The sequence below is a fragment of the Cariama cristata genome, unplaced genomic scaffold (assembly GCF_000690535.1).
Source record: "Cariama cristata isolate BGI_N322 unplaced genomic scaffold, ASM69053v1 scaffold14502, whole genome shotgun sequence".
Taxonomy (NCBI): domain Eukaryota; kingdom Metazoa; phylum Chordata; class Aves; order Cariamiformes; family Cariamidae; genus Cariama; species Cariama cristata.
Genome location: NW_009604523.1, coordinates 43,191 through 65,217, shown reverse-complemented (window position 1 = coordinate 65,217; position 22,027 = coordinate 43,191). Strand labels below are relative to the sequence as shown.

Genomic DNA, 22,027 nt, shown 5'->3' with positions numbered 1-22,027 from the left:
TTGCTGGCTGGGGTTAAACCACAACACCTGCATGCAAGGACAGAAAAGACCCTTTCAGTAGCAGCCAAATCTTGAAAGGTGAAGATAAGCCTTCAGAGGGAACTTTATTAAAAAAACTCATGGGACAATCAAATTGGAATCGAAATGAAATAATGTGGAAGAACTTCAAAGTCAACAGGATAAGACCCTTAACTGTCCTCTATCATCACCTTTCCTTCCAAGGCTACCATAAACTAACATTCCATAGCAAATGCTGGTTATGAAATTTTGATCAAAGGATTTTCCACTCCTTTTTGACATTTGGTCAAATCTTCTTTGACAGAAAAATATCCGTTAACTTTTTTTCACATTTGAAATGAAGCATAAAAGCTCACTGAAACTTACTGTCTCGAATCTACATTTTAGATAAAAAAGGAAAGTTTCACTTTGGTAAAACCTGTCAAAAGCTTCTGTTTTGACACAGTTAAATGAAAAAAATTGATCAGTATGTTATCTTGATATTCAACACCTCATCCCAATTTGGAATGAATACAAATTTAGAAGGAGTACTGTCACATTCTCCAGAATAAAAATCCATTTTTCTGAAATGTCCTGTTCAGATTTTCTCTACATAACTGACCACGTACCTAATTTTCTTGTTTGACTGATTACAAACCTTGCATTCTTGGCTCAGCACGTTATGTTGTTAGAGTCATGCACGGAATTAAAACTGGCACCCTATGATAATTCTGGCACTTTCTGGTTAGAGGAAAAAGTGGCTGCATTTTCTTGTTTGACTGATTACAAACCTTGGATTCTTGGCTCAGTACGTTATGTTGTTAGAGTCATGCATGGAAGAATTAAAACTGGCACCCTGTGATAATTCTGGCACTTTATGGTTAGAGGAAAAAGTGGCTGTTAGCACAGCACATTGAACGAATACCTTTAGATAAAGTCTGGATTAAAAAAAAGTCACTATGGGTTTGGAATACATGAAATCAGATCACCTGTGGCACAGTGAGTTTAGGGAGAAACAGGAAAGCTGTATGAAAAGAATTTTTTTCTAAAAAGTAGATCAAGTGTTTCACCTCCTAACCTGGACGCCCCAGTGTTACTTGGGCCTTTCTCTGGCTGCAAGGGTGGTGGCTAATTTGGAAATGGCTGCAAGGCTGCAACTCGGGATCACCGCAGTATTGCTGGGGAGGGGGCTGTGCCTGAAGAGAAACTGGACGAGCCATTTCTGTCGCTAAACTGTTGCTTTGCTGAATTGTGCATCAGAGACTATTAAGTTGTAAAGCTATTTCTTTATTTCACACACGGCCTTTAGCTTCAAAGAAGGTAGAAGGGTACAGTTATCCTGGACCCCTGCTTCCCCCAGAGCAAGGCTTTTCCAGGCTTTTCACTCAGCACTTGCTCGTGTTCATGAGATGAGCAAAGTGCAGTGGCCGACGGTGGCAGGGCACATTGTGATAGGACACCAAGCTAGCCAGTGTTCCCTAGACATCCCAAAACTTACCTCCCTGATTTCTTTGATTTTGGAACCTCCTTTTCCTATAAGGGATCCACACTGACTTGCCGGGACGACGAGCCGCAGTGTTACGGGTGGTTTGCTTGTCACCGTGCTGTTTGTCATTGAAGCGTTTATGTCCTGTAATCACAACATCAGTGAGAATTAGCGGAGGATTTGTCATTCCTGGTAAGCGCTGAAGGGCTCAGAGCAAATGCCCGGGCTGTTCCTGGAGACCTGGGGAGCGTGCAACCAGTCGTGGTTTGTTTCTGTTGCAGGTAAAGCCATCGGCACTGCCGGTGACATGCCGTAAGCACGAACCGCAGAAGCGGCTTGTGCCCGAGGAACCCTTTTGCTGTCTGGCATTGCAGGTCCACGCTGCAGGACCCGAGGACAGTCTTTGAGGTAAGACTAGGGGAAGGAGGTGATATCTGTCATTAAACCAGCCGAAGCAGATGGAAAAGACAAAGAGGCTTTTGAGTTCACAGACTCCCAAATCCTGATTTGGTCTCTTTTCCACCATCTCAATTAGAACATTTCTACTATATGATGTCTTTACATTTCATGCAATTTCTTGTCAGGTTTGATATGAAGAAAAAACGTTAAAAAAGGGAATGATAAAGAATCTGTGAATAATCTGAAGAAGAGAAAATCAGATTATTTTGATAAATATTTTGCTGTCCCCCAGGTTTAATTTCTCTTTTGTAGCAGATCCACAAGTATTCATAGTGCTACATAATTTCTAAAATCTTTTCCGTCACAGGTATGTAACCAGAGCACAAAGAGCTCAGCAGAACAACAATCACCTGTATCCAGGTAATGTAACCTATATCCTTGTATCTCATTATCCAATGAGACTACATTATACATTCTCATGAGCATTACAATATACTACTGGTTGCAAGATTTACACTGTTTTAAATATATTTTATTTGTTCAAAATCTTCTAGGCAAGACAAAACAATCCCTCTAAAGTCTTCATCGCAGAGGAAAAGATAAAGCTTATCTTCCCACAGATTGTTGGGATGCTGTTGAGAGCACTTAGGGTCACAAAAAAAAAGGCGCCACAAGCTGCATGGCACCTGTCCAGCAACTCATGAGACTCGCAATGTGGTTTGCTAACAGGAGCCATGAGCTGAAAAGATCATCTCATCCACCTGTGAGGTGGCATGGCACACCTATTACATCCTTCACAGAAATGTGACCCAAAAGATTAGGACGGGAATGACAGAAAACATGCATTTCGTATTCCTTTAACTCATTTATGATGCAACAAGAGTTCCAGCAGACAGAATTGATGTGATTCCCTACATTCTCGCTTATCAAGACTACCACCTGTTTAAAAACAAGAAGTGCCTATACTGTGGGATCAGGACCCCATATTAGTAAAAAAAGAAAATACTTTAAACAACTCTTCACGTCTCATTGAACTGGTGCAGGAGCTCAGTGACACCAGCACTGATTCCTACAGTTCCTCCACATTTGTGATGGCGGTATTCTTCCATCCGAGAAAACGTTTGGTGTGACCTTGCTTAGCTCAAAAGAGAAGAAAAAAAATCTTGAACGGAGTGAAGCATTGCTGCATGCCACAAGTCAGCTATCAAATCATTCCTCTGCCAGCCAGTAACTCACATTTTGTTTAGTGCCCGTGTCAGTGAGAGATTGCAATCCAAAATAAAACAAGAGGGATAACAGAATTCTGCAGCACCCATATATCTGAACTAAAGCCCAAGTCATACCGATTTTTCAGCTGGAAGATGCCATCATCTCACTATATCATGTTTGTGTCAGGTCGAGGCGCACCATCATCCAGATGTAGGTAAATAACCCTCTTCAGCCACCCAGCACGACCCTGATAATGTCTCCTACTGTCATATCATATCTGGCCTGGCCTCAAAGCCTTCACTGCACTTACTGCTTTCAAAAGCACTTCACAAGAATTGGAAGCCGCTATTCTCTTTATTTTCTCCTCATCATTTAAAAAGAGCAAAACCTAAATATGCAGGCTCAGCAGCACACCCCTAAAGGCATCAGTCCAGCTTAAAAACACAACAAAAGAGAAATGAACAGGAAAAAATCCCCTCCAAAACTGCAGGCTCCCAAGTAGGGTTGGTTGGAAACTTTCTCACAGAACAGTCATCTTTCAAACTGGGAGATTCCTATTTCTTTAACTTCTTACTTTCTGTGGCACTGCACCCATTTCCTTAGGGCTCTGGCAGACACAAGAGCTGGACCTTGCATGGCTTTCTGCCCGCTTGCATGGGCTGCTCCTCAGCCAGGATCGGCTAACTGGGAGCCTGGAAGTGGTGGGAGAGCCAGCTCCCAGTGTTGATGCCTTGCAGCATCCCTTGCTCTGAGCATCCCAAAGTCACAGTGTCTAAGGCTTCCCAAGGCAGCTCAGAAATCTACCAAACCTCTGGGGAAAAAACATATCAAAATTCTTCTTTACTGGTTTCTAAATGAAATGTTAAACCTGCCAATTTCCACAGCAAGTACGAGTCTGTGAGGTGGTCCCTCGCTTGGTAATGACCACCACAGGATTTACCTTAGTTGCAGCAGCAGGAGTCAGTATACGTCAAAAAGGTATTACCTCAATTGCTTTTATTACCTTGCCTTTCTCTCCTCCCTATTCCTAGAGCTGAGCAATTTCTTCATAAATGTTTGCAGATGAACAAGGATTCCACCAAACTTTTTCTTATTTATTTGGAGAAGCTCTGGCCACTGAACTCTGTCTGCTGGCCTTTCCAACATTTAACTACCACGTGCTTCCAGCGGATTATGCATATTTATACCCAAAAGCAGATCTGCCCCACTTGCCAGTGAACTTACAGCTGCATTTCTTGGGTCTCAGCCTCCAGCCTGGGAATCACTGCTCTAAAATGTCCTCTCTTACAACTCCAGTGGTCTGCCTGGGTTAGCGCCATTTTTAAACAACTCTCTTTTTCCTCGGCAGTGAATACTTTAGTTGTTTATGTAATTACCTACCTAGCTTGTAAATTCATCATCAGGCTGCTAGAAAATCAACATTTATTAGGAAAGTTGTCAAAGCAGAGTGATATAAGGCCGTAGAGCAACAGCACAGAGAACACTCCTCCAGATCTTTCTTTTTTTTCTATCAATATCTGATGCATTTTGAGATTTTTGCTAACATTAGAAAAGCATTCCAGGGCTCCCGTGTCTACCTAGACCTGCTTATCCTCAGCTATACAGCTGTAGGGTTGAAATTAAAGGTTCAAGGGTTTCAAGTCAAAATGCTTCATGCAGGCATGCATAACAAATACCAAAAAATCCCTCAAAGCAGCAGTCTCACACTTGCATCTTTTTTGTTCTGCTTGAAGGTAGCTGCGATAACCAGAGCTGGGCCAGGCACTGTCTGCTCTGGGATTTTTAATTTTTTAAATGGCTGAAGAAATCTCCAACAAAAAGATATGCATGAAACATAATGTTTGGTAGCTAGCTCATTTGTAATTTCTGAAACAGCACTTTATTTTGCCTCCAAAGTGTTACAGTTACCTCATTTTATTGACAGGGGTAATTATAGGAAACCTAACTGGTTATATGAGACATTTTTCTTTACCGCTTTTCTTTTAAATATACCAGAAGGCAATTATATTACAACTAAATACAGATATTTCAGAATATATAATCACAGTACCTGATCTGCAGGGAGTGCCAATACCCTTTGCTAATACCCACACGAAGAGTCCAGACTACCCTCTAAAATCTACAAGGGTAAATATGCACAAAATCCAGTCAGATGTCTGAATTTCAGATTTCTTTGCTTGTTGCCTATATCACTTTCAAAGACTATGTCGTGGTGGGTGGTGGGGTGGGGATCTGCTGCTGTGCAGTGTTTGATGTTTTTATGAGAAACGCAGCATTATTTCCACTGGGTACTCGTTTTGGTGGGAACTGTAAGGGATTATATATGTTAATGATTCTCTCAGCATTTTTCAGGATAAGGCCCTAAGCAGAACATGTTTTTCATGTACAGAGCAGAGAGACTGCTCTCTCCAGGTCTCCGTGGATTGGAGGGTATAGTACCATCTATGAAGCTACCTCATAAGCTAGAAGAAACAGGGATTGGTACGAGACGGGTAGGAGATAAAGCTGAGAAAGAGATGACAACAGGTCATTTTAAAATCAGCCTGGACAGAACTACTTGTGTGGTCCTGCAGGATTCAATCTGAAAATCATTATTATCTCATTAAAAACTGGTAAGGAAAAAAAAATTAGCGTTCTTATAAAATGTACCATGCCAGAAAATCAGGGTACTTCATCAACATGTTGAAAGATTGGAATATCACACAGGAAGATCTGAGAACCCATGAAGAATGGGAGAAATATAAATAGGATTAACATTTGCAGTCTTAAAAAAAAAGACCATTTGTCTGGGGGCTGACAGGAATATCTGCCGAGAACAACGAGGTTCCCTCTGAAAACACCTGAGCAGGAGCTGGGGATACGGGCCAGGCACAGCACGGTTGTGTGTAAAACACTACACTGGTAGGAGGCGAGGCATTATCCAGCAGCGGCAGGGATATGTTAGCATCATAACTAGGACAGGGGACTGTTAGCTCCATTAAATAAGCCCTTGTGGAACTTCATTTGCAACCTGTCCACAATTAACATGCACATTTAACATAAACGGTAACTGGAAAAAGGTACAAAGGGACTACTAGAGTCACGAGAGGGGTGGGGAATGCATCCTCTGAAAGACTGAGCTTGGCTCTCTTACTCTGGCAAAAGCAAGGATGTGAGGGGATAAAACTGGTTTCAAAAATTACGCCTAAGAGGGGAATCTTCAGGCATGGAAAGGCAAGAATTATTTAAACTAATGGCCAGTGCTGGCACAGAAACAAAGCTGCATAAACTGTTCATGAATAAATTCAGGTGAGGAGTGAAAAGAAGGTGTCTAATTATTAGAGAACTGAGGTTGTGTATCCAATATCAGGAAACAGAAAAAAAATCTAACTAGTTTTTGATCATGCTGTGAAGTTGCAAGTTGCAAGACATACTGCTTCTGCTAGAAGACAACTGCATCTGATGACCCACAAGCTCTCTTCTAGTCCCGTTGCTCTAAATGTGAACAATCACCATGGGTAAATAAAAGCACGCGCTAACATTTCCCATCAATGCCAGCATCTCCCAGTGCTATAGGGAGATGTGGTGACCAACCTCATTGACCTGGAGAAATAAGTACTCTTAAGCAAGGGATTCACATCCCTTTAGTTTAATCATTGATGGAGAGACACAGCCCCTTTCTCCTGCTGCAGGTGGTTCAGTCCACCTGTCTGCAGGGTCTTCCATTAGGAGGAGGTGAATTGCCTTCTGCAGGGGCCTCTGCCTCTCTGGAGAGGACAAGAGAGATGTTCGAACTAAGCTCTATGATTTTCGAAAGCAGGGGAACTAATTCCTCTCCTGAGTGAGCAGGCTTCATGTTCTGTAGTCTGCTGTCTTCTCTGTGAGGTTTCCCATTAAATTGTGACCATATCTAATTGTAGTTGGCCCATGAAACTTGAGGAGATCCCAACACTTTAGGTACGTATCTGCAAGGAACAGTTATTCTACAGTAAATTGAACTCTTGCCTCACTTAGTCTTAGTGCCTTTATTTTAATTAATTTTAAAAGCCAAGCTTTAAATATGGTAATTGGTAATTGGTAACATATAGTTTGTTTTTAAAATAAAAATTTTCTAGTTAAATGAGTCATATATTCATTTTGACATACATAAAATTTACATCAATACCAAATGGAATCATATAAAAACAGAGCTAAAAGTTAAGGCAATTATTCTTTTCAAATCAAACCCACAATGGGACCAGAAATTTTCCGAGACATTTTTCCTGCCATTAGTGCACATTACTAGAAGCAATTGCTTTTCCCTGAAGCCTCCAAAAAGCAAAAGAAATGATCAAACAGCTTGTAAATTGACCCATTATTTTTCTTCAGTGTTACTGCCAAAAGCGTTTATAAAAATACAGTCACTTTCATTGCTATTAAATAGAACATTAAACAAATCATATTTAACATTAAAGCAAACATGAGAAAATTCACACAGTGTTTGTATTTCAACTTGAAGAGAAAAAAACCCATATTTTATTTGCTTACCTCTTCAAATTTTAGTGCAATCATAGAAAAAGCTTTAAAAATTGCATCTGTTGGGCCTGTTATTGTCACAATTCTCTCTGGACAGGAGCCTTCTGAAATATTGATTCGAGCACCACTCTGTCAAAAAGAACAAATATTTTTCAAATTTATACTTCCCAGGAAGCAAATGAAGAAGGATAAGAGGTATAGTTTGGGAAGGAATATCTTGAGGCATCTAATTCCCTCCTCTACAACGGCAGCCCGATCATCATATAATTTCAGCATAAACTGATCACACTCCAAAAATTCATCTAACTGTGGGAAGCCAGATTCTGTCTGGGTAAATACTCATACAGCCTTCTTTGCAGTATGCAAATAGTATGTCTGTAACTCAAAGTTGCAAATAATTGCATAATCAAGCCTTTTCCCTTCCCTCTTAAGTAGGACCAGAGCTGCAGAATTTCAGGCAAGGTTATTGTCTCCAGGGAGCATCAACATCTCCCAGGAAAGATGCACCTCTCTGGTTTGGAGGCCCAAAGGCAGGGCTTGATCTGTCTAGCTGGAGCATTGCTTTGCACTATGGAGAAGGTTCCTTATGGATGTGTCTCATGTGAAGGCAGTCAATTAATATGCACTGAATAACTCTTTAAAGGAGTAGCAGTAGGACAGGCGACAGTAATGGTGTTATCTCCTTAAGGCAAGGAGCCTGTTGGAAGGAGTCAGAAAACTAAGTCTTGAAGACAAGCCAGGATGGCTCTCAGGTATACTTTATGCCCTTTATGCCACCGTGGCAGTGCAGAGCAAACCCCTAAACCAGATGTAAATATATTTATTAGGATCTTGGTGTAGATAATGATCAAATCCAGTTCAGGTAAGACCCACCCTACACTTTCCCTGAGGTTTCAGACATGGAAATGTGTGAATGCAGCCTAACAAGTCACTGAAGCCTCAACTCATCCACAGGCACTGACCTTCTCCAGGATCTGTGCCTGTAGTAAACATGAGATAATTTGGGTTAATTTGGCCCTTTGCCTTCAGGGTTACCACGAATCAGCCGATGTGCTGTGTGTTTGAACCCCTGTTCACATGCATACTGCTGCTCAACAGTAAGATACCACATTTCCCTGTATGACAGCAACCAAACACAACAAGAAAAGAAACCCAACACTACTTATACAGAAAAGTCTTGCTGCCACGGACTCAGCTGGCAGACATACTCAGCGTTCCTAGATAAGAAAGGGCAGCAGGCACTTCTTCTGACAGATCAACCTGAGTGGGACTTGCCGTCATCAAACACCAACACGGGATCAGGGAGATTGGGGCCCAGGGCTCGTTCATGCTGGTGGCAACGTCCAGCTGCCACCACCACACACGAACCCGGGGCCATAGGACTCAGCCCGGCAGGGAGCAGGCCAGGGGCTGTGCCGGGCCGAGCTGCTTGCGGCACAGCCGCCTTGCCACAAAGCATGGCTCTTCCTTTGAAACCAGAGCCACGGGAGCTTGCCTGAAAGATCGCTCCACCGTGGATCGGCAGCAGCCCAGATGTTACTCGTCTAATAGACGACTGGTCAAAGCAGAGCTACGACAATTAAAATGTTACGTGGCGGCCTCCGTATTTGTGTAGGAAGTTATCAACTGCAGGGCACAGAACGGAGGTTTTTGTACTTTTCTTTAGGTCCAAAGTTGCCTCTGACATTTCCCCAATGACAGAACAAGACAGAGTTGCATTTCACTCCATAAAGGTGACATGTTACATCTGTCAGGAAAGTAAAAAATAAAGTTGCATTTTGCTTTTAAAGAAGTACTGAAGAAGGTAGTCATTTAAAGGAGGACCAAGTTATCATGTGGAGAGAAAGCCTCTTAGTCCTGTGCTGATAAAAAGATGCATATAATTCTTTTATTTTAGAAATTTAACCAAACAAATAAAGCCTCTTGTGACCATATGTACATGACAGTAGGTTTTCAGGAGTGGAAGAAGAACATTTGATATTTATCTTGAAAAACTAACCAGGGATCATAACTCTTCTTTAAGATGTCTAACTCAGAAGTCAGGAGCACTTTCCAATGATCGCTTCCCTTTTGTGCATGTAATTTATATCCAAAGATATCTGCCCATGATCATAATGAATAATTAAACTAAAATGTGTTTAATCAACCAGCAGGATTACCTAGTATATTGGAAACATTTTTTCTTCTTCTTTTTTTAAGTCTTAGCAAATGTACTTATGTGTGAAAACATAGGTGAAAGCTTTTATCATCAAAAAAGGAGCTCGGAACTCAGTCAGCCTGACAACGAACTCCCTATTATGTATGTTTAAAGATGGATCTCAGCAATTTACTTTGCTACAAATACTTTGATATTTCCCTGCCACAGACCTTCTATCAGTGTATAAAACAACAAAGCAGCTGACATACTAATGTATTGCAGAGTTACCAGAACCAAACTGACTTTTCTTGAGGCATCCTCTATACACTTTGCACTCCTAAAATTTTAAACAGTAGGATTTGTCTTTTGACTTATGCTTTTAGCACTTGCTTCAAAGAAGCAGAATTTCATGGATCTCCAGGTAAGATGTGCTGCCTTGCGGGACAAACGTGGGCCTGTAACCTCCACCTGGACCCAACCCTCTGAAGACAGCGGAGCTTGCCCTGCGGCAGGGAAAGAAGCCTACAGACACCGGGGAGACTGAGGTTTATGCAGTGCCCTGTTTTAATTAGCCATTTTGTGCTTACAACCTTTTCAAAGGCTGTGAATGGTGGGTGTGCAGGTCTACCCTGTCCACGTCCTACCCACAGCTGCAAAATGCCGAAAAGTTAAGGCTTTACCAAGGCATGGCAAAGGGATACTTTGGCTTGTGCAAGTCTGGCTCCAGCTCTGCTGAAGCTTGTGTCTACCCTCAAACTTTAGGCAGCATCAGCCTAATGCTTGGTTTCAGATTTTGGAAACTTGCTACCAGGAGGTCAAGCCACATGCAGGACTGATGTTGGTATGCTAAAGACAGTGGTTTTGATGCACAGAACCGTGCCGGCGAAGCTGTTCCTGAGATAAGACAGCAGCAGGCATATTGCTATGGGAATAAAAGACTCCAGGCTGCTGTGGCGATAAGGAGGTTACAGTAACAACAATGTTTAATTTAGGCCAGCACATTTATTGACCATCGCTTGCAAAGAATGGTGATGTTAAATTCACTGCCCACTTGATGGCACTGTCGATCTGCACACGTTGGATTTCCTTGTTCTCTGAGCTGGAAAGAAAGGCAAGTAAAGACATCAAAGGTTGTCTTACCTCCTCCCTCATCTTCTTAACTGTCTCACCTTTCTGTTAAAGAAACAGAAAAAAAGTTAGCCTGGGCTGATGAAGTGAACTGATATACAATATTTTGACATGAAAATAAAGAGAGAAAGTAATTTCCTGACCTTTCCGATAATGCTTCCAACCTCCTGAAACAGAAAAAAAAAAAAGACACTGTGAATGATATGATTCGCTACAGAATAAAGAGAGAAAGTAATTTCCTGACCTTTCCGATAATGCTTCCAACCTCCTGAAACAGAAAAAAAAAAGACACTGTGAATGATACGATTTGCTACAGAAGAACATTTACTCTGCTCCTAAGCTATTTCACTATCTCTTATTTCAAACCTGCATGTGAAGCGTGGCCCCTTCCATTGTTGCTGTACACAAATATCCTATGTTACACACAAAGGGATGAACTAAAAATGCAGCTTTGCAGCTTACTGATTGTGGAAGAAAAATACCTTTAACAGAAACTGATCTTGCGGTTACAGATCAATCCTGCTACTATAAACACAGATAAACTCCTATCAGGGAATGAAAAGTTAAAAAATAATAGAACTGCACAACCTGCTAGAGAAAATGTGATATAATACGAACACCAAAATAATTGCTGATCTCTCTGAGGGGAGGCATTTACCCTTTTTACACCATGTAATAGCTAGAGCTGAATTTCCATGCTACCAAGTGTTATTGTGTAAACACCTGGTGGCCTGTCTTAATCTCCCTGTTAAGCACTTACAGAACAAAAATTGCTAATCACTTTTTAGGGATTTGGGAATTGCTACTGGGTTTCCACAATCTTCCATGAAGGGACAGAAAATACTGAGAAATGTGACTGTGAACATACAATAGGGGAACAATTTAGCAGTTTTGGCAACATCTCAAGGGTTAAAAGCTTGGTGAATAAAACCAACAGGTAGCAAAAATGAAGCTAACAACTCTAAAATGAATAGTCTGAGCACGTTACACAAATCCTGCAAGTGTGACATCAGACTGGAAATCATCTGATGGAGAGGAGACCAGCTAAAGGAAAACAAAGTCCTCTCCTGTGCTTGGATTCTGAAATCTACTGCAACAGTTAAAAACTGTCTCACATAGCTGATCCATTACTGACATACGGTATACGGTTCTCCCCGCCCAATCTATATACTTGAAGTCTGACCCATCCTGAAACACAGTCCAAAGAGTAAGATTTAAGAAATTGTCCTCCATTGCTCCGTCCAATGATGGACTCGTGATAAAGTGGCACTAACTTCACTCTGCAGCAGAAAACTACCTGCAGTGACCTTGAGAGAGATATTTCACACCAGCTATTTATAAGCTCATAATATGAAGCTGCTTGTGCTTGCAAGTCCTCATGTCCTGCTCGCAAGATGTAAAGACTTTTCAGTGAGAAGACCTATCTCAATGAAGAACTTTAGCACATGGTTCCTCCGTGCTCTCTGCAAGTCTGCACATAACACCAGGCTGGGGTGAACAGCCAATACACTGCTGGACAAGGCTGCTATTTGGAGTCACCTAGAGAGGCTGGGGAAATGGGTTGAGAGAGACCTCAGGGAGTAGAACAAAGTCAAATGAAAAATCCCATGTCTGGGGTGGAACAAGCCCATGCAGCAGGACAAGCTGGGTAAAAACTTGCTACGTACAAACTGGCTTTCCAGAAAAAGTCCTGAGGGTCTCAGTGCACAAATCCAACATGAGCACGTAAGTCATCCCTGATCAAACAAATGCTGGGCTGTATTAGCAAGAGTGTAGCCAGCAGGCTGGGAGAAATGATACTTGCCTTCTCCTTGTATTCGTGAGACCATGCCTGGAGGACTGTGTCCTGTTTTGGGCTCCTAGTACATGATAGACAAGGACACACTGAAGTGAATCCAACCTAGGGCCACCAAGATGGTCAGGGGACCAGAGCACAGGACACATGAGGAGAGGCTGAGAGAACTGCATTTGTTTGGTCTTAGGAAGAGAAGACTTGGAGAAGATCTTATTGGGGTGTGCAATAAGGAAAGCAAGTTGCAACACCAATTCCTAGTCAATATGAGGAAAAATTTTTTTCTCATGGGAACGACTTGAGCATAGGAACAGGCACCCAGAGAAGCTGTGGAGTCTTCATCCTTGAAGGTGACCAAACACAGCCTGGGCAAGGCCCTGAGGAACCTGCTCCAATGGAACCTGCTTGATTCAGGAGGTCAAATTGGAGACCTTTGGCCGTCCCTTCCAACCTCCATGGGTCTGTGATTCTTCAAGCATGGCCTTATACCTACCGAAGTCAATGCCTAACTAGCCACAAAGTTCTCAACCCAGTGAGGCCCCTTCTCAGGTTTGTTTTCAAACTTTATTTTTTCTGTTTCCCATTTCCCTCTTTTAATTTCCTTTCCTACTTCTCTTCCAAGATGGGATTCTGCTCTCTTGCACCTACTGACCAGATAACAGATACAGTCCAGACAAGCTTTGCAAATCTTTCAGAAGTATCTGCTTTGCAAACCTATAGTTCTGCTGGCTGACCTACAGTAGATCTTTACACGTCACACAGCTATGCGACCATTCTTGCTAAATCTTCCTGTGTCCCTCTGGGACTGTGAGACATCCAAACAACTGCATATACAATGCAAAGAAGCAGCTCTGTGAGAAGAGGAATGAATGAAGTGGACTCGCTGCAGTTTTGTGTCTTGTGACCAAATTATCCAGTGGCTCTTAATATGTGCGTTGAGGTCACACCTTTTCCTGTGGTTGACACAGCCGCATCAACATGTGGTGCAGGCTCTCTAATGGGGTGCAGCTTTTTTGTTAGCAGTGACACAAATTTGGGACACCCATTCCACAAAATTTTTAAGATCTATTACTATTTTTTTATATTATCACTGTAACTCTGTCAACCTGCCTGTACAGTTGAATGGGGTTAAACAATAAAGGGAGTAACACTCTCAATGATGATAAGCCTTGGGAACTCGTCATGCTTAGTAGTTCCTATCTGCCCACTCAGCACATTCAGCAGTTTTACTTTGAAAACCTTTCCCATCCTTGTCAGGCCCAGCTTTCAGAAATAATTTCTTTTGTAAAACAGATTCTTACGAGGTAAAAGGACTCTTTACTATGAGTGAGTGTACTGTGTTTCAATTGCTATGGGCAAGCAATCGTATTTCAGTCCATGGTATAATTTCAGTTTTTGTTTATCTGAGGTTTCATTAGAAGCTGTAGGTCTGGTCTTGAACCTGCAAGGCTCTGCCAGTATACACTTAGTATGAAATCTGTCCCAATCCATTTGATCATCCGAGGTCTTAACGACAGATGCTGTTCTTTCAGAAATGTATGGATGAATCATGACTAATAAATACAAAGATACCTTCCTTGGAAACAGGAAAAGATACTTTTGTTTTGGAAACAGAAAAGCAATATACTGTTTGTAGCCCTCGTGAAAAAAGATGGTCCATTTCAAACAAGGAAATTGGGAGTATTTAAACAAGCAGAGTAGACCATAAAATATTAGGATTCTCAAGCCGCTTGTTCCACTGAAGTCTGTGGGAGTTTTGCTATTGGTTTCCGTGGGGACAGGAATTCTACCTGACTGATCATCACCTTGTTGTTACCAAGGAGTACAAGCTGCCGAAGAACGAAACGAATGAGCAGTATGAGTCCCACTGAGAAAAAATATTTCAATGAGACTGGGGACCAGTTCCTATGAACATGCTAGCAAATGTCACTGTAGTGCTATGGAGTACTTCAGACCTTCCCCCCCTCAAAGGGTGAATTTAAAGTTTGTTCTATAAGAAGGCAGCTTCAAAACATCCAAGTAAACACCACCTCTCCCCCTGCACTGGGAGCTGGGATTCTGCTTGGAAATGTGAGGGAAGGGCGCACGGGGAGAGAGAAACGTTAACTTCATATGAATATTCCTAATTTTTCCAGAATTTTTGATCCATACAAATTACTAAAAAAAATAAAAATCTAGAATGGTTCTAAACGGGTAACTCCAGACTTTTTTGGGGCCTTAGCTGTTTCTAGGAAAGTTCCCATAAGTACTGGTGACAACAGATCATGTCTTTAATTACGATGAGAAACCTTCTTCAGCCACAGATTAAATCAGAAGATTCGTTACACTTCATTCTCCAAACTGCCAAAGCTACTTCATCAAACATTTAATGTTTCTTTATACAGTCCAATATTTGTTTCATATAGATTCTTATATCACCCTAAATTATGTTCGGTGCGTAATGAGATACCTATTACTCAATATTTCTACTCAATATACTCAATATTTCTAGCCAAGGTTACTTTGAGGGTTTTATCTTCTTCAGAACATGTTTCTAAATCTGCCAGACACCAAACTGTGCTGTAGTTAACTGCGTAAGACTGAAGGGATGGGATGTCTGTCACCCACAGCAGTTCATTAAAAGTTCGGAGTCTAGTGTAGGCCAGGCACACAGCCTCTTCTGCAGTCCAGGGAGAGAGATAATGGAGGGCGTTTTGTTCCTAGAAGAGGAGGGAAGAAGTGTACTCCCGAGGGTTTCATCTTTCTCCATCTGCAGCAGAAGAAGACTAGACTGACACTAACATACCTGAAGTCTGGTAAGAGGAATCCTACAGTTGATGTCAAATTCAGCCTCAGTGCAAGTCAGACAGGAGTTTGATTTAGCTGTCCTAGCAAATAATTGCCTACTAGAATATACTAATAACCCTTGAACTATTTGCTGTTTTCCAGTGCTCAGGAATATAAGCTAAAGGTAAGTATTTATGATCAATTTCAGATTTATTGACTAACCATCTACGCGTGAACACAGTGGGAAAATATGCTATGTGATAAAAATTACTGGGTTTCATATAATCAGATTTCAACAGCTGATCGAAAAGCAGTGCACAAAAAAAAGAAGTTATAAATGGGGAAACTAAAGCTCAGAGGGAGAAAGACAGGGCCAAGGCAACCCAGCAGATTGATGCCAGAACTAAAAGTACCACCCAAGCTTCTTGGCCTCAACGTATGAACACCCACCTGTCAGAAGTAGATATGCCACAGCAGCCATGCTGGATGAATAAGATGCCTCCGAAAAGCTGCAAGTGTGTGCACCTACATCCACTGATACATATTGCGTTGGATAGAAGGTTGGACTTGATGATCTTTGAGGTCTCTTCCAACCATAATGGGTCTATGATTCTATGATTCTATATGCACACACACATTTATGTATTTGTGTATGAAGTCAATATATACATATCGGCACTAAATAGATAGATACTAACTTTCCTTCAAGAAATTAAAGCAATTTGGGGTGTCTATACTGAGATTCATCAAAGAGGTCTGAGTTTAAGATTATGCTGAGTCCCCAGCCCAGGTAATGCCTTCCAAAGGGCCTATCTCCAGGTGACAGTATCTCAAGCAGTACAGTCTGACACTTGGGCTCCAACAATGTCACTTTGGAAAACCCCAGGAAAATTTGAAATGTACATGCTGATTTCAGACAGCCTGAAAATAATTCTCAAGCTGGGGGGGGGGAAGGTGTGAGCTGATTTATGACTATGATTTTCTTTAGTATGCCATTTCTAATAAAATAGATAAAACAACAAGAGGTGAACCTCACCAACAAACACTGGAAGACTGCTCAGTGTCAATAAAGTATAGTGCTAGCCAATCACCCAATTCATCGCAGACAACTTGAGGAAAAGCAATGGTAAAAACAGGGGATGCTTTCTTTCATGCTGAAATGCAACATGCAATATTATTTGCACATCTTATTCACATGAACGGGATGAGTTTTGCTCTTAATGAACACCTGAGGAGTGGCGGGCCCATCAAAGATCAGAAAGCTACTTCTGCAGTTTTTGCATCCCCTGTGGTGAGGGCAAGGCAGCAGCAGCAGAATAAAAGGTGGCAGCAGAGAAGTCTGTGAGCCAAGGCTTTCACAGGGCTCCCCATGGTGGCAATGACTAAACAAAGATATAAAACAGGCTGCAGGAGAAAGCTATTTCCTAATCAGCTATCTAGTGTGCCTTTTGAATAACAAGAGAAAGAAATTAGTCGTGTTAAGAAAACAAAAGGCTTAACAAATGGTAACAAACCTTGGTTTAAAGATTAACCTCTGATCTGTAAACATACTGTGTGAGATTCCACCATTTTTCTAAATGTGAGGCTAGTTTAATGATTACTCTGTCGCAGGAAATCAAAACAAAACAGGTAGCTATTCCAGGACCACAGCAAAGCACAGGCCTTGCTCTATGACAGTGGGGCATGCAGCTTCTATGATCAGCGCTACGGGGCGAATGGAACACTAACCTCACAGGAGCCCTGAGATAAAGTCACATCTAGAAGGAAAACATGTTTAAGAAATAATACAAGAATATACACTTTCACCACAAAGCATCTGACAAAGGACAGGCAACATCCTGAAGCCTGCAATTCACTCAGACAATGCTTTGGGTGCATATGCTTACCCGCTTTCTATGAGCAAGGATAAGGTAGGACCAGTAGGACTGGACTCCACAAACAAAAAAGCCTGCTAGAAAAGCATTGAAAGGAAAGAAATACAGCCTTCCATGGTGGGGAAGGACATCTGTCACCAAACAAGGAGGGATGCTGACAACAGCAAACAACCTCTGCGCCGATAAAATTTTGTAGACCAGTACCATCCATAAAGAGGTATAACATAACCCAATTCTCTCTCTTCACCTTGTTGTGAGAATAGAGCTGCCAATACTTGTATAAGCTCATGAACATACTTGCATGGAAGACCCCAGGAATATGTTCCATGAAGATTGTTCAGATGTTCTGAACAATTGTCCTGCATGGAGCATGCAGGGCATCAGCATTTTTCAAAGACTGCAAGAAAAGTCAGTTTTGGGAAACATGATGTAACATGTCTATCTCAGGGAACAAACGGCTGCCTTGGATAAACTGGGAGTCTGATTTGTGTTCTGGGATTATGTGGGATTAGCCCCACTGACACAGGAGATCTCTTGTTCCTAGGTGATGCTTCAACAGTCACTGTCTGATGCGAACAGTCCTAATTTAGTAAGGCACTGCAGTCCAAGCCCTTACCGAGACAGATCTCATGCTAACAAATGTGGTAGTGTATGAGGAAATCTTCAGATTATGGTCTGATGGAGATGCCAGGGTTATGAATCTTCCATGGGTCCATCTACCATTTTTTGGGCAGCTGTGCCAATGGGTATCTCTCATTTGCTTTTTGATAGCAGATAGGTAACTGATTTACATTCTATTTCACACAAAGCCTCCCAGCCTTCCCCTCAAAAGAACAAACTAAAAACCAGTTCTGTCCCTTTGCGTGTGCCTCCACCTGTGATGCTGAAGCAGCAGCACTGAGTAGGGTGTGTGCTTTCTGCAATCTCAGTTCATTACAGCTGTGGACCGATGAGGAGTTTCAGTTTGACAGAAGTGGGAAAATTTGGCTATGGAGATTGTTTTTGGGGACATACAGTGCCCAGGGGCTGGAGGAAAAGACTGTCCTTTCTGTTGATTTTTTAGGCTACTGAGAAACTCTCAGCTGTTAGTACAAACACACTAAGAGGGGATCCATCTTGTGTTGTGCATTTGCACGCAGAGTTTTGTTCCATGATTAGAGCTCTTAGGTAGCACAGTAATGCAAACAAACAAAGCAAGAACTATAATAGCAATAGGCAGGACAGTCAATCCTCATAATACCCTGACAGCATTCGTGGAAACTAGAAAGAACAGAACAAACATTGGCTTGGTTGGCATTTTATGGCTTGGATTAAATTACCGACAAGGTGATTCTTAAAGCTATTTGGTTGTATTCTAAATTTTAATAAATAAAAAATAAAAGAAAAAATGGGGAAGGAGAAGGGCATTACCATCAAGATGGGGAAAAATGATTTCTGTGCTTGCTTTACAGTCTTTCAGGGGGCAATTAAGCAGGCACAAAAAAGTGACCACTAAAAGAAATCCCTGATGCTAAAATTATATTATCTATACTGATGAAAATGGTAATTTTCTCCATGATTTTATTCTGTTTGTTTGATCTGTTAAGTGTGAATTATCACCTTAATAACTCTAAATTTTCTTTCTTCTTCTTGTAAAAAATTCTATATATAACATAATAAAGTAAGTGCCAACGTATCTGAAAGCCATCACTGAAGCTGGATGTAAGTCCACTCTAACCAGTCCTTCCAGAACCACAAAGCACCCACTGATTTTAAGCATTGGGAGACAGAATTCCTCAGGGTATCTAAAATTGAGCTGTAAGTACTGGAAGTTCAGCGCCTAAAGATCCAGGCACTTAGGGTTTTGTCCAAACCTGAACATTTGACTGCAGGTACATTCTTCTAATTCACTGCTGCTGAAACTATGAGAAATACATCATTGAGCAAATGATATCAGGGAAGGAAAAGCTCCCCTCAGTCATCACATCTTTCCTCCATCAATGGAGATTATACATTCTACATAGTATATGTGCTGCTCTTCCCCAGACATGTTTAAAATCTGCTTAGGACACCTTCAATACCTCATAAAAATCTCAATACCAGGAATTTGTCTTGGGATTCCCTTATTAGGATTTATTTTCAAAAATATATTTTATCCCATTATTTCCAGCCACAAGCACTTGTATCATTCAAAATAACGACACTCCATTACACTCATATTTATTCTCTCCAGGTATTTATGAGGATGTCTGAAGAAAGCCAGACAGAGTCTGCTCGGTCTCCTAAAACTTTGTTATTTCTCTGTGAATTCCCCCCCCTGCTCAGTCTTCAACATCACTCATACACGTGGCACCTGCTGTTGAGCACAGAACCGCAGGTGTGATTTTGCCAGAAGAATAGTAAAGTAATTACCATCTCTTTGCCCCATGACGCACCAACGCTATACATCCAAAATTGCATACACTTCTGCTGCAATAGCTTTCCTCTCCAACTCAGCACATCCCAAATGTGCCACTCTCTAGACACTGCCACATCTGATGCCTTTCAGCCTTTTATGCTTTCCAGATTTCTTTCTCTCACTGAACATGTATCTTCTAAATTACCTTCTCCGGTTAATTGCCTCAACTCTCCAATTTACACTTCTCAGTATTTGGCAAGAGTCCTACTTCCCTGCCAGTTTTCCTTTCCCTCCTTCATCCTACCTGTAAATTATTCCCTTGTTCTTCCTAACCATCTGACTTAATTAATCCATTTTGGTTTCTATTTCTGAACCCCTTCCCCTTTCTCTAAAAGATTCCTCAGACTCAATATATTAATATATTCTACTTTGGTTTCCTGCAGACTTCACTGCACCCAATATGGTTTCATTGATGTGCACCTTCACGCAGTGCCTTTGGAAACGATGCATTTTTTCTTCTGCAGGTTTGTACTGGAAGGAGGAAGCAGAGACTCCTGCACCACCACTGCGAGATGAAGAGCAAAGCAGATTTGTGACCCTGCTGCCCTTTCCACGCTGGTATATTCGAACATTTTCTCCTGTTCCACCTCATGGACCCGACTTTTAAATCTCCATTAAGCTGCTTTCCTGAAATTTAACATCTTTGTACCGGCACAGTCTCTTTACCATCCACATCTAAAATTAACCTTTAATGGTGAGTCTCTAGGGTCTTAATCAGCCTGTTAACGCTGGCTGTGTACAAATCCAAACCAGTCCAAAATCATGTACTCATTATCCCGTAGAGTCAAAGTAGGTCTTTTTCAAGAGTTATTTACTTCTGGGCATAAACTGACCAAAATTAGAACAAGAGCAATGCAGATGTGAAGTACTAACGTATCTTGGCAGATACCTGTGGGCAAAGCTACGGTTTTCCACAATCTTCCAACCACATTACCTGTGGCAGTAAGAAAGAAAAAAAACCCCAGCCACAAGTCATGGGAATAAAAAATTCAGCAAAAGGTGAGAAAGGAATGATAAGAGAGAAACACTGAGCTCCGTCAAAGACCCTGTAACACGCAGATAGCCAAAAGAAATTTGATTTTGACAAAACTTAAAACAGAAAGAAAAAGTGAAAGGCACATTTCTTTTGGAGCCTGAGCTCTGCCTCTCCTTACAGAGGGCTCTGATAGCTGGGGACTGTTTGCCCACGAATGCACACACACTCCATTTGTGTTCCTTAAGCCCTTCAAAAATGTTGATCTGATCTGATCTGATCTGGATAAATGCTGCCACTTTTGCCTTCGCTGGAAGTAGAAATCTTGCAATCCCTGCAATATTCTAATCCTGCCCAGGAATTATACTTTTAAAGTAGATAAAGGTAGTAAAATATCCATACCCATTCATGCCTTTGCCCTACATGGTGATTTTACTTTACTTCAAGAAACAGAAGGAACTAGATGGAAAATGCAGAAGCAGGGCAATGAAAACAGCTCAGCCCACATTCCCTGTTTTTCTCTACTGAAATGCATGGAACACTTTTATTCCTTAATGTCGTGCATCTTTCTCATTAATAAAAGATGAAAATGCATCTCTGCATTATTTAATATACTCTATATATCCAACTCCTGCACATGCTTCAAAAGGCTCTTCTGTTCCTGCCCTCTCCGGAGCAGCACTCGGGTAACTCAGTCAAAAAGGTCCCGAGCAGCAGAGGCTGCAATGCCGTCGCAGCTTTACGCGATGTATTCATTTTTGTCTAACTTGGCCTTAAAAACCTCGAGTGATGAATGCTGTAGCATTCCTGGGCAGCCTCCTCCCCTCCTCACACCTCTGCATAGCAAGTTTTTCCTAATTTTTCTTTGAAAATGCCCTGCAAGCAGAGACAGTTGCTTCTCTGTGGACGTGAAGAACATCTGAGCACTGCCCTTGTAGCGTACTCCCCGACACTTGCCCTCTAATTCACTGCAAGAAAGTATGACAAATGTTTCATGTTGCTCCTGGTTTCTCTTCAGGGCTGTCAAACTATCATAACTTTTTTAGTGATGTAACATGTCGCAAGATGAAAATTAGGCCTTTCATCTTACTCCGTCACACCCTCTCTGAAGTCCTGACTCAGGAGGACACCTTTCCTATCAGTCCCTGAAAACATTTACCCTGAAGTTAACCTTTTATACCTCACAGTGGTCAGCTTTTTGCTGGGCTCGCACAAGTCTTTTTGTGCTTCCACAGATAAAAAAAAATTGCTGCCCTCCCTTAACATCACATTTTCTGCCCTGAGAAAATCAAGGCTGTGCCTTGCCTTGTTGCCAGCCAGCTGCTCCCAGATCTT

At 41.7% G+C, this 22,027-nt stretch overlaps 1 protein-coding gene across 1 annotated transcript in view; it reads right to left on the bottom strand.

The window, feature by feature from the left end:
• Positions 1–1,495: 1,495 nt before the first annotated feature.
• The window catches only part of LOC104158100 (poly(rC)-binding protein 3-like), a gene marked incomplete at its 3' end in the record, with an annotated part of 23,551 nt that continues 3,019 nt past the window's right edge, over positions 1,496–22,027 (bottom strand). Inside the window, exons 2-5 of the mRNA XM_009695664.1 lie at positions 11,095–11,118; positions 10,863–10,895; positions 7,598–7,714; positions 1,496–1,627 (exon numbers count right to left, since the gene is read on the bottom strand). Of these exons, the coding sequence (XP_009693966.1) occupies positions 1,496–1,627; positions 7,598–7,714; positions 10,863–10,895; positions 11,095–11,118 (306 nt within the window). The remainder of the gene's footprint in view (positions 1,628–7,597; positions 7,715–10,862; positions 10,896–11,094; positions 11,119–22,027) is intronic.